Below are 12,500 nucleotides of genomic sequence, written 5' to 3'. Positions count from 1 at the left end.
TAATAGTACTGAATCACACAGTGGCACTGAATCTGATAACGGGACTGACGTTGGTAACTGGACTGCCTCTGATCACAGTACTGATAATGGCAGAGCGAGGACAGCTTGAATTAATGGCTCTCAGCAGAGAAAAGTCCCCAGATATCTGATCTCAGCAGGGAGAGGTTTTATTTAGTCCGTCTCTGTCTCCGTCTCTGTACCCACGCTGGTGTTTAAATCTGCTCTGAGTGATCTGATGCCTCCCACAGAGAGTGGTTCGGTCCAGCAGCTCCTCATCCTGAGCAGAAACGTTAAAGCACTTACGGTGCATTACCATAAATTAACGGCAAAAAACTAAAACCGTGTTTTAAAATGATATCTCCGTATCTGCTGCTAAAATACGGTCCAATCAAACGGATCATTAGACACAGAGTTCAAACATCTACAGCGTTCTTACACCCATGTTTCCCCAACTAGATAGATATTATTTTAGTGCCAAAGAAAATACCCCATCGCTTTTGAGATTTTAAGCCGCATTGTTCTGAACTGAGTTCTGAACTGAGTACTGAACTGAGTTATGAACTGAGTACTGAACCGAGTTCTGAACCGAGTACTGAACCGAGTTCTGAACCGAGTAGTGAACTGAGTTCTGACCTGAGTACTGAACTGAGTTCTGAACTGAGTTATGAACTGAGTACTGAACTGAGTTCTGAACTGAGTAGTGAACTGAGTAGTGAACTGAGTTATGAACTGAGTAGTGAACTGAGTAGTGAACTGAGTTATGAACTGAGTAGTGAACTGAGTAGTGAACTGAGTACTGAACTGAGTTCTGAACTGAGTACTGAACTGAGTAGTGAACTGAGTAGTGAACTGAGTTATGAACTGAGTAGTGAACTGAGTACTGAACTGAGTACTGAACTGAGTAGTGAACTGAGTTATGAACTGAGTAGTGAACTGAGTAGTGAACTGAGTACTGAACTGAGTACTGAACTGAGTACTGAACTGAGTTCTGAACTGAGTAGTGAACTGAGTAGTGAACTGAGTACTGAACTGAGTACTGAACTGAGTAGTGAACTGAGTTCTGAACTGAGTACTGAACTGAGTACTGAACTGAATGCGTTGTACATATTACTAAACAGAGAATTCGCTCAAAAGAAGGAAAGGAAGGAAACTTCTCGGAAGGAAACTTTTTTTCCTTTATGGAAGGAGTCTCCAGTGTCAGCGCTTTCTACCAGAAGAAACGTTCTGACATCTTCAGGACTTTCTCAGTAAACGAATTCGTGAATGTGTGATTTGTAAACGATTACACGCGAGTCAGCGTCAATTTTTTTTTCCACGTATAATTTTCTGAACTAAGAGAGTGGGTGTCCTGTTTCGCCGCGCGCCGGGAAGAACAAAAATAAATGTTTGTGATTATAAAATGGAAGATTGTTGTTGCTGTCGTTTTTTCTTCTTCCTCTCCAATAGAGAGGAAGTGCTCCTCCACTCTCCGCTCTTCCATCACCTCACAGAAATGTGCTTTCTCTCGCACAGCTGCAAATCCTTCTGCAGCTCTTTCCCCTTCTATACTGAGGAAAGAGAAAGTGCCAGGCGAGCAACTCTCTCACTCCCCACGCCTCTCTCCACCCCCCCTCCTCTCTCCACCCCCCCTCCTCTCTCCATCCCCACGCCTCTCCCCACCCCCCCTCCTCTCACCACCCCCCCTCCTCTCGAAACCCACCCCCTCCTCTCTCCATCCCCCTCCTCTCGAAACCCACCCCCTCCTCTCTCCATCCCCCTCCTCTCGAAACCCACACCCGCCACTCTCAATCCCCCTGCTCTCTCCACCCACCCCCTCCTCTCTCCATCCCCCTCGTCTCTCCATCCCCCCTCCTCTCTCCACCCACCCCCCTCCATCCCCCTCCTCTCTCCATCCCCCTCCTTTCACCTGCCATCCTCTGTTCTGTCACTGCTTGCTGCTGCAGTTCTGCCTGTGAGAGAAGTTTTTATTGTTTCAAAGCCATCACCTTCTCTCTCTCTCTCGCTTTCCCTCTCTCTTTCTCTCTCTTTCTTTCTCTCTCTCTCTCGCTTTCTCTCTCTCTCTCTCTTTCTCTCTCTCTCTCTCGCTTTCTCTCTCTATTTCTCGCTCTCTCTCTCTCCCTCTCTCTTTCTCTCTCTCTCTCACTTTCTCTCTTTATTTCTCACCCTCTCTCTCTCTCTCTCTTTCTCTTTCTTTCTCTCTCTCTCTTTCTTTCTCTCTCTCTCTCTCTCTCCCTCTCTCTTTCTCTCTCTCTCTCGCTTTCTCTCTTTATTTCTCACTCTCTCTCTCTCTCTTTCTCTTTCTTTCTCTCTCTCTCTTTCTTTCTCTCTCTCTCTCTCTCTCCCTCTCTCTTTCTCTCTCTTTCTCTCCCTCTCTCTCTCTCTCACACACACACATTACCTGCGATCTCTCCCACCGTTCGTATCACAGAGAGATGAGATTTCTGTGGTTTGTTACAGGACAGATACGGTGGTGTTGGAGTTGTACTTGTGCTTGCGCAGAGGTTTTGGCTGTAGCGCTGACGGACTGCTTACACAAGCGTTTAGAACTCGGCCCTCGTCCCGAACGCGGCCGTATTTCACACGCGTTAATGTGCACTTCTGCTGCGAGCGGAAACCGCCGCACTTTTTCCTCCGCCTTAATTGACATAAATCTGAAATATGAATGATTGCTGAGAGGTCAGAGTGCGTCCTCTCGAGCTCAGTTCACTTACATTATACCATGTGGAGCTCTGTGTGTGTGTGTGTGTATGAGGTGTGTGTATGAGGTGTGTATATGAGGTGTGTATATGAGGTGTGTGTGTGTGTGATGATCAGGGCGTGAGTGTGTTGTGTGTGTGGTGAAGGTGGGCGTGATGGCGTGAGTGTGTGTGTGTTGTGTGTGTGGTGAAGGTGGGCGTGATGGCGTGAGAGTGTGTGTGTGTGTGGTGAAGGTGGGCGTGATGGCGTGAGTGTGTGTGTGTGTGTGGTGAAGGTGGGCGTGATGGAGTGAGTGTGTGTGTGTGTGTGTGTGGTGAAGGTGGGCGTGATGGAGTGAGTGTGTGTGTGTGTGTGTGTGGTGAAGGTGGGCGTGACCGGACCGCGGTGGTCAGAGCTGATGATCAGGGCGTGAGTGTGTTGTGTGTGTGGTGAAGGTGGGCGTGAGGGCGTGAGTGTGTGTGTGTGTGTGTGTGTGTGTGTGTGTGGTGAAGGTGGGCGTGACCGGACCGCGGTGGTCAGAGCTGATGATCAGGGCGTGAGTGTGTTGTGTGTGTGGTGAAGGTGGGCGTGAGGGCGTGAGTGTGTGTGTGTGTGTGTGTGTGTGTGTGTGGTGAAGGTGGGCGTGACCGGACCGCGGTGGTCAGAGCTGATGATCAGGGTGTGAGTGTGTGTAATTTGTTATGATACAGCACTGCCCGAATTTCTCTTCTTTTATGGATTTCTCTTGGCTTTCTTCCGTTCTTCCTTCCTTTCTTTCTTCTTTCCTTCTTCTTTCTTTCTTCCTTTTTTCAGATTTCTTTCATTAATGCTATTAAGATTAAACGAGTTTCACAAAAGTTCCATTAAATTTGTTTAAAACGAACAAAATATGCAGATTATTTCAACTCGAGAGTGCAATCCGTTTATCACAGTGTAGGAACTCCACCATTTATATGATTTCAATTATCTCCTCTCCTCCTCTCTTCTCCTCATGTCTCCTCACTTCTCCTCTCTTCTCTTCTCCTCTCTTCTCCCCTCCTCTCTTCTCTTCTCCTCTCTTCTCCCCTCCTCTCTTCTCTTCTCCTCTCTTCTCCTCATGTCTCCTCACTTCTCCTCTCTTCTCCCCTCCTCTCTTCTCTTCTCCTCTCTTCTCCTCATGTCTCCTCACTTCTCCTCTCTTCTCTTCTCCTCTCTTCTCCCCTCCTCTCTTCTCTTCTCCTCTCTTCTCCCCTCCTCTCTTCTCTTCTCCTCTCTTCTCCTCATGTCTCCTCACTTCTCCTCTCTTCTCCCCTCCTCTCTTCTCTTCTCCTCTCTTCTCCTCATGTCTCCTCACTTCTCCTCTCTTCTCCCCTCCTCTCTTCTCTTCTCCTCTCTTCTCCTCATGTCTCCTCACTTCTCCTCTCTTCTCTTCTCCTCTCTTCTCCCCTCCTCTCTTCTCTTCTCCCCTCCTCTCTTCTCTTCTCCTCTCTTCTCCTCATGTCTCCTCACTTCTCCTCTCTTCTCTTCTCCTCTCTTCTCCCCTCCTCTCTTCTCTTCTCCCCTCCTCTCTTCTCTTCTCCTCTCTTCTCCTCATGTCTCCTCACTTCTCCTCTCTTCTCTTCTCCTCTCTTCTCCCCTCCTCTCTTCTCTTCTCCCCTCCTCTCTTCTCTTCTCCTCTCTTCTCTTCTCCTCCTCTTGTACTTTAGTAACAGTTGTACTTTTCTGCACCCATTGCTTTATTTGTGCTGCATTATTTTCTCTCTCTCTCTCTCTCTCTCTCTCCCTCCTGTTTGACTTCTCCTGATACTCCTCTGTTTTCTCTCTCAGGGCGAGTGTTAATGGGGTCTGATGTGTTTTGACACACATTCAGGTTTTTAATCAGGAGGTCATGTCACACTTCAAAGCTTTGAAAGGAAAGTGTGAAAGGTGCTCGGTTCAGTCAGGGCTTTGTGTCTGGGATCATTAAAACATAAAAGACTTGGGGGTTGTTGTGGGGTTTTTTACGCTCAACTAATGAAAAGATTTTTCTCATTTGTAGTCATTTCAGAAGGATTTCTCCTGTAGTGTCCTGAACTGATGGAAAATAAAACTGATATCACGATCTGATCTTCTCCCTCTGTCTCGTAGTGGATTCGGTTCAGGGTTTTACGGCATGTTACTGAAATACTACAAGATATATTGATGTGTGTGTGTGTGTGTGTGTCAGGGTGGAGCCCGGGTGGCAGCGGGTGGTGCAGGTGGATCTGGAGATGGATGCGATCGTGGACTCCGTGGGCAGTGGTCTGATCTCCTGGATGGTGGAGTATCCGGGCATCAGAGCGACGTCTGACGAAACCGAGACTAAAATCCACATCGTCCAGAGAGAGCTGTCCGGCATCGTCCCTCTCGCCATGGTGAGCCCTCTCTCTCTCTCTCTCTCTCTCTCTCTCTCTCTCACACACACACACACAATCATCTCCTCATGTCTCAATCATCAGATCTTTCTCAAACCGGATCCAATCAACAACAATTTAACGATTGTAACGCAAGTAGGAAAAAAAACCCCAAAACAGCGCATGAGCTAAGCTCACTGAATGTTCATGTTATGATCATGACCCTAAAAAGGGGTGGAGCTAAAACTAATGCATAATCAAGACTTGCGTCTGATCGGTGTTAGCCGATCAGATCAGATCGGCTCCTCCGATCCTCTTTAAAAAGTGCCGTGGCATTTTCTTAAAGCCTCCTGAGAACGTTCCGGATTTTTTCCTTCCTCGTGAAGGGACCATGGCCGAAACTTTTACTACAACGGCGGGGAATTTAGCGAGTCCGGTATCTGATGCGTTGTTGTCAGACGTTCTGTTGATCCTGTTAACGCTAGGATGTGTGATGACGCATCAGGGTCTGATCCATGTCCAAACGCGTTGTAATATGTAATTACGCTGGAGGTGAAATTACAAGCATGGTGTATCTCAGTGGGCTTCTCACGGCCTTATCCATCACCAGCCTCCGTGAAGAACAGGGAACCTCCCCCTAAAAAAAACATTCATGTAGAAATCCCAGTGAGGAGCACGTGAAGAAGATTCCATCACGAATACAGGAATATATTACAGATCAAACGCTTATAATACTGCGTAATAAAAACCGAAAGAACTCTCCAGGACTACAGGAGCAGTGTGGGTGGGAGGGTCCTATATTTAGTTTACTCCTGGTTACCATGGTTTCAGTGATAACGCCAGAATGGTTGTGATATCCACTAGAACCTGTAATCAGCCACTAATTTAATCACAGAACCTCATGTTTAGGTCTCAGTGTAAATAAAATTCAGGATTATGTGCTTTCCAGTTTGCTCCCAGTGCTGTCTGCTGCGAATTTAACCTGCCTGAGGTACTTCCTGTTCGGAATTACAACAGCATGAAGACTAACGGAGAAATAAAACATGTCTACTTCAAACGCGCATGAGGTTAGACTTCTCTCAACTCGGTCACGTCACTTGCTCCGCCCACTCTCGCTTCCGCTCTGCACCCCGTCGTCCGAAATCCCCGGCTCTCGGCGAGACGGGCTCCCTGCGGGTGTGAGCGCGGGGTTAGCGCGGAAGATCAGCAGCGCCGCAGTCATTACAAACGACTGTGACCGAGTCTCTCTTCAGTAAATGAAGGAAACCTCAGCAGGCGGTCCAGATTTTCAGCGCTTGCACGGACTCTTTAAGAGCCTCAGACGCACGACGTTCCAGACTAGATTAAAGGCCAGACTTATAAGCAACAGCAGCTTTAAAAACGCCTTGTTTAACTTTTACTAATCCGCTCACTAATTCTTTCTTTGGGGAGCTGCGTGAGGTTCTTTGTAGACCTAACGCAGTGGAAGCAGCAGCCCTGGGCTCCATGTAATGAAGTGGAGGTCTTTAAGGATTCGTGGGGAAATGATGAGTGACATCAGAGCTTATGTGATGAACGTTATGTAATACCAATACGTTGCTATGCGTATACCTCTTCACACTGGCTGAAGCTGAATCGTATTGGCGCTGATTCGAATGATATCGGATCAGATTGAATCCGATTGGTGCCGAATTTAATCATATTGGTTCAAATAGAATCATACTGGTATTGAATTGAATCATACTGGATCAAATTGAATCATATTGGTGCTGAATTGAATCATATTGGACCCAACTGAATCATACTGGTGCTGAATCAAATCCTGTTGGACCCAATTGAATCATATTGGTGCTGAATCAAATCCTATTGGACAGAACTGAATCATACTGGTGCTGAATCAAATCCTATTGGACCCAACTGAATCATATTGGTGCTGAATCGAACCATAATGAATCAAATTGAATCATATTGGTGCTGAATCAAGTCCTGTTGGACCCAACTGGATCATATTGGTGTTGAATCAAATCATATAGGATCAAATCGAATCTTATTCATGCTGGATGGAACTGTAATGAATCAAATTGAATCATATTGGTGCTGAATCAAATCCTATTAGACCCAACTGAATCATACTGGTGCTGAATCAAATCCTATTGGACCCAACTGAATCATATTGGTGCTGAATCGAACCATAATGAATCAAATTGAATCATATTGGTGCTGAATCGAGTCCTGTTGGACCCAACTGGATCATATTGGTGTTGAATCAAATCATATAGGATCAAATCGAATCTTATTCATGCTGGATGGAACTGTAATGAATCAAATTGAATCATATTGGTGCTGAATCAAGTCCTATTAGACCCAACTGAATCATATTGGGGCTGAATCAAGTCCTATTAGACCCAACTGGATCATATTGGTGCTGAATCAAATCCTATTGGACCGAACTGAATCATATTGGTGCTGAATCGAATCATGTAGGATCAAATCGAATCTAATTGCTGCTGAAGGGAACTGTAATGAATCGAATGGAATCGTATTGGTGATATTCTGCTACGTGACCTATGCCAGGACGTTTATTATCCACGTATAGCCGTATAGACGCCGTTGCAGATAAGTTGCATGTGAACATTTTTTTCTGTGAAGCTGGGTGTGTAGTACTGCAGCCGCAGTGTACGGTTTCAGCTTCTGCTACAGATTGTTGTTTTGTCACATCGTAACTTTCTGTACCTTGTAGCTGTTAGCACTGCGGTTTCCTCTCTCACCTCCTACATGTTACACCGCTGCCGAAATGGAAACACTGTCGTGTAGCCCTCACATCAGAGCTGTCACAGCTGTGTACTCCGAGAGACTGAGAGAGAGAGAGAGAGCGCGAGAGAGAGAGAGAGCGAGAGAGATCCACTCATATCTCTACCACACACACTACACGCAGAGCTGTGATAAACCGCCTTCTGTATAATACCTGCTCAGCGATGGTCACATGGTGGTGCCTTTTCACTGATGAACAGGAGGCAGAGCACATTTCTATTGGATTAAAGTCAGGACTGTGACTTGGCAGTTCTAAAACGTTAACTTTATTCCTCTTTAAGCGTTCTTTGGTAGAACGTCTCGTGTGCTGAGACTCGCTGACTTGCTGCATGACCCACTTTCTCTTCAGATTCGGTTCACGAACGGATCTCCTCTAGAATTCGCCGGTATACGTCACCATTCACCGTTCAAACCGTCCTGGCCCGGATGCCGCAAAACAGACCCGAACCACGACACTACCGCCACCATGTTTCACACATGGGATGAGGTGATGAGGACTTGTGTGAACGTCCGATGATGTTTTAGGTCAAATTTATGCATATATACAGAAAATGCCAAAGCGTTCGCAAACTTTCAAGCACCGCTGTGTATCCGAGTCCGAATCGAAAAGGAGAACGGTTCAGAATCTTGACTGATGTTGATACTGGTACTGAATCGAATCGGTGTTCAGTTGTTGCGGCTGAGTCGAGTTCATATTGTGGTGTACTTAGCGTCGAGATGGAGATTTAGACGTGTACCTGAAACGACGAGCGGGAAACTGGGGTCCTGTGTGTGTGTGTGTGTGTGTGTGTGTGTGTGTGGTATTCTCTTTAATTGGCTGCCTAATGGAGAGATCAGTGTGAATGTTGAGTGTGTAATGGGGATTGATGAAGAGAGAGCTACGAACAGCGACGTGAACAGACATAAGCGTGTGTCATTATTAAACAGCAGTGACACGCCTGTCTTTAACCCGCTTCAATCCTGCTGTCGAAAGATTTGATAAGATTAATCACCTGCTCCCGTGTGATACATCAGCGTATAATCCACCGCTCAGTGTTACACCACGTACACACACTTCTTAAGCTCGCTAATGAGTTGTTTTGTGTTTTTTTTTCTCCCTCCAGCACAGTAATTAAATCACGGTAACACAGGCTCGGTAGTTTAAAATGGCCGATTATTTATATTCACGTCCGCGACGTGTAAACAAGCGGGTGCTCTTAACGCTGAGCTAAGATTTATCCCCACGCCGGTTAAATAGCCGCGTGCACTCACGTATTCAGCACCTGCGTTTTTAATGACGCGGTTTCACAACACTTCCCATGATGCACTGCTAATTACTCCCTCACCCGCCTGCGCTCACGACCGTGACCGGTTCAGAAGAGGTCTTTGTGTGCTCTTGGGGCACACTTAGGGTACCGTGTGTGTGTGTGTGTGTGTGTGTGTGTGTGTGTGTGTGTGCATTCACACGTGTCAGAGTCACCATGGAGTGTGTGTCAGTGCTCAGCCTGACAGGGTGTGGTGTGAGACTGGTGCAAAGAGGGCAGTGAAGTGCAGTGTAGTGACATTGTGCAGCTTTTAAAGGCTCTGCAGCTCCACACACACACACACACACACACACACACACACACACACTGAGGGACATACTGTAGTAGGCTTGAGAGAGAGAGAGAGAGAGAGAGAGAGAGAGAGAGAGAGAGACACACACACACACATAGAGAGAGAGAGAGAGAAAGAGAGACAGAGAGAAAGAGAACGACTGAGAGAGAGAGAGAGACACACACACACACACACACATAGAGAGAGAGAGAGAGAGAGAGAAAGAGAGACAGAGAAAGAGAACGACTGAGAGAGAGAGAGAGAGAGACACACACACACACACATAGAGAGAGAGAGAGAGAGAGAGAGAGAGAAAGAGAACGACTGAGAGAGAGAGAGAGACACACACACACACACACATAGAGAGAGAGAGAGAGAGAGACAGAGAGACAGAGAGACAGAGAGAGAGAAAGAGAACGACTGAGAGAGAGAGAGAGAGAGAGACACACACATAGAGAGAGAGAGAGAGAGAGAGAGAAAGAGGGACAGAGAGAGAGAAAGAGAACGACTAAGAGAGAGAGAGAGAGAGACACACACAAACACATAGAGAGAGAGAGAGAAAGAGAGACAGAGAGAGAGAAAGAGAACGACTGAGAGAGAGAGAGAGAGAGAGACACACACACATAGAGAGAGAGAGAGAGACAGACAGAGAGAGAGAAAGAGAACGACTGAGAGAGAGACAGACAGACAGACAGACAGACAGGCAGAGAAAGAAACAGCTAGAAAGAGACACTGACAGACAGATTAGAGAGAGAATCACAGAGAGACACAGATGAAGAGAAAGACTGGGTGAGAGAGAGACAGACAGGCAGAGATAGATAGACAAATAGAGGGAGAGACAGTCAGACAGACAGAGAAAGAAACAGCTAGAGACACACACACACAGACAGACACAGACAGATTAGAGAGAGAATCACAGAGAGACAGATAAAGAGAAAGACTGAGTGAGAGAGAGACAGAAACAGTGAGAGAGAAAGATGGACAGATAGATCGAGCGTGTGAGAGAAAGAGACAGAAAGAGAAACAGAGACATGTAGAAATCAGATTAAAAGCAGCGTCTCTGCCGTTTCAGAAATATAAACTGTCTGTCTCTGTGTTCACGCCTCCGTCACGATTCCGATCCACGTCACTACGGTGTGTTTTATTCTTTCATCATCTTTAAATCCAGTGGAACGCCCCACGCTATTTAAAACGCTGTATTAAATATAACATAATTAAAACGCTGTATTAGATATAAAGCAGTTTACTCGATTCGAAACCTCCTTGTCTAATGTAAGCCGTTACTTTGGCGCCCTCGCTGGTGGAAATGCGGAATTAATTAGTTAATAACCAAACGCTGTTCAGCAAGACGTGAAAAAAAACAACAACCCCTCTTTAATTTTCCAGATGTGCATGCCGTTGGATCTGCCGTCTCCGGCGTCTCCGAGCGTACGGAGAACATCGTGTTTCAGAAGATTGTTTTCCTCCTCTGACTCAGTAATGATGCCGAGTTAATTAAAGCTTTAAACACTAGAAGGTGAGAACAGACGCGAAGGCAGAACGAAACGTCTTCGTTACGCCGCGTTTACGTTAAAACAGGAGGCAGAACCAGATGTTCCGTGCTTTTAAACGGCGCCGCGACAGGAAGTTGGTCAGCCGCCAGGAGCTAACCGCAAAGCTCAGCGGAACGCTCCCTGGAGCGCCTCATCCTCTCAGAATCCTCACAGAACCCTCGCAGCATCTGCATTCACGCCGGAATGAAAGGGAACGCTGATGTGGAGCTGATCGATACTTCAAAGAACTAAAGATAATCAGATAAAGTGGATCATGTGACCTGAACCATTTGCATATTAATCTTTATAATTAGCGCGTGACCTTCAGCAGCGTCTGATGTTTATTTTATAATGAAACACTTTCCTGAAGTACCCACAATGCCATTCTCTCCCTGCTTACAGTTCTGATTCAGCTCTTGCTTCATAACCGTGTGAACAGCGATGCAGCGGCGCTTTAGTGCGTTAGTCTGTAAGAGTCTCGACTGCGTCATGTAGCTGCAGAGCATTCTGGGATGCCGAGTCCGGCGTTTTCTCCGAGGTCTCCACTTACCTTTTTTGATTTTTTTGGAGTTTCTCTGTAACATGACACTGCGTTTGTTGTTGTTGTTGTTGTTGTTTGAGAATAAGAAGAGACGCTGGTGAGGGAGAGGCTGTGTATCGCAGCTATAACGTAACAGAACACGAGCTGTTGTTGTTTCCTGAACATTAAATGTAACTATAAATGGATAAAAAGCACTTTCTTGAATAATTCAAATGAAAATCATTGTAACGGCTGGTAGATGGTCTGGTATTAGAGGAGTAAAACGCATCAGGACGTGCTGTTGTCATGACCCCGTGGTGGCGTTGATGATTTTCCCGCAGCAGCACGCCGCGGAGCGTGTAATTCGCTCCATGACGCAATGACGGAATCACGGACTACGTTATGATAGAGATTAATCCGCAGAGGCGGTGTTGTAAGTCGTAGGGGTGAAAGATGGCTAAGGGCTCTGTGCTGATGTGAGAACAGGGAGAGCTTCATCGCTAATTAACATTCACGTGTCTCCTCGTTCAGAGCCGATACACACCACCTCCACGCCAAGGTCACGCTTTATTAACACTAGCCATTATTAAAGCCCAGCAATATTTATCACTTCCTAACGCTCTTCATGACTCAATTTTCCCTCCACACCACTCTCTGACTTGAATTCTCTCTCTCTCTCTCTGTCTTTGTGTGTGTGTGTGTGTGTGTGTGTTAATGTGCAGCATATTTCACAATTAATGGCGTCCTTGCTGTTAATCAATCTGAACAAAAGAACGTTTATATTAGCTTCAGCAACACTCAGTGAATCGACTCAGCTACTCAGAGAGAGAGAGAGAGAGAGAGAGAGAGAGAGAGAGAGAGAGAGAGGGAGAGAGAGGGAGGGAGAGAGAGAGGGAGAGAGAGAGAGAGAGAGGGAGAGAGAGGGAGAGAGAGAGAGAGAGGGAGAGAGAGAGAGAGAGAGGGAGAGAGAGGGAGGGAGAGAGAGAGGGAGAGAGAGAGAGAGAGAGGGAGAGAGAGGGAGAGAGAGAGAGAGAGGGAGAGAGAGAGAGAGAGAGA

At 46.5% G+C, this 12,500-nt stretch overlaps 1 protein-coding gene across 1 annotated transcript in view; it reads left to right on the top strand.

Moving 5' to 3' along the window:
* The window catches only part of LOC128607336 (transmembrane protein 132D-like), a 56,905-nt gene that overhangs the window by 16,188 nt on the left and 28,217 nt on the right, over window positions 1–12,500 (top strand). The window contains exon 2 of the mRNA XM_053624077.1: window positions 4,862–5,048. Coding sequence (XP_053480052.1) covers window positions 4,862–5,048 — 187 coding nt within the window. The remainder of the gene's footprint in view (window positions 1–4,861; window positions 5,049–12,500) is intronic.

The sequence above is a fragment of the Ictalurus furcatus genome, chromosome 5 (assembly GCF_023375685.1).
Source record: "Ictalurus furcatus strain D&B chromosome 5, Billie_1.0, whole genome shotgun sequence".
Classification (NCBI taxonomy): domain Eukaryota; kingdom Metazoa; phylum Chordata; class Actinopteri; order Siluriformes; family Ictaluridae; genus Ictalurus; species Ictalurus furcatus.
This window is presented reverse-complemented; position numbering and strand designations above follow the sequence as displayed.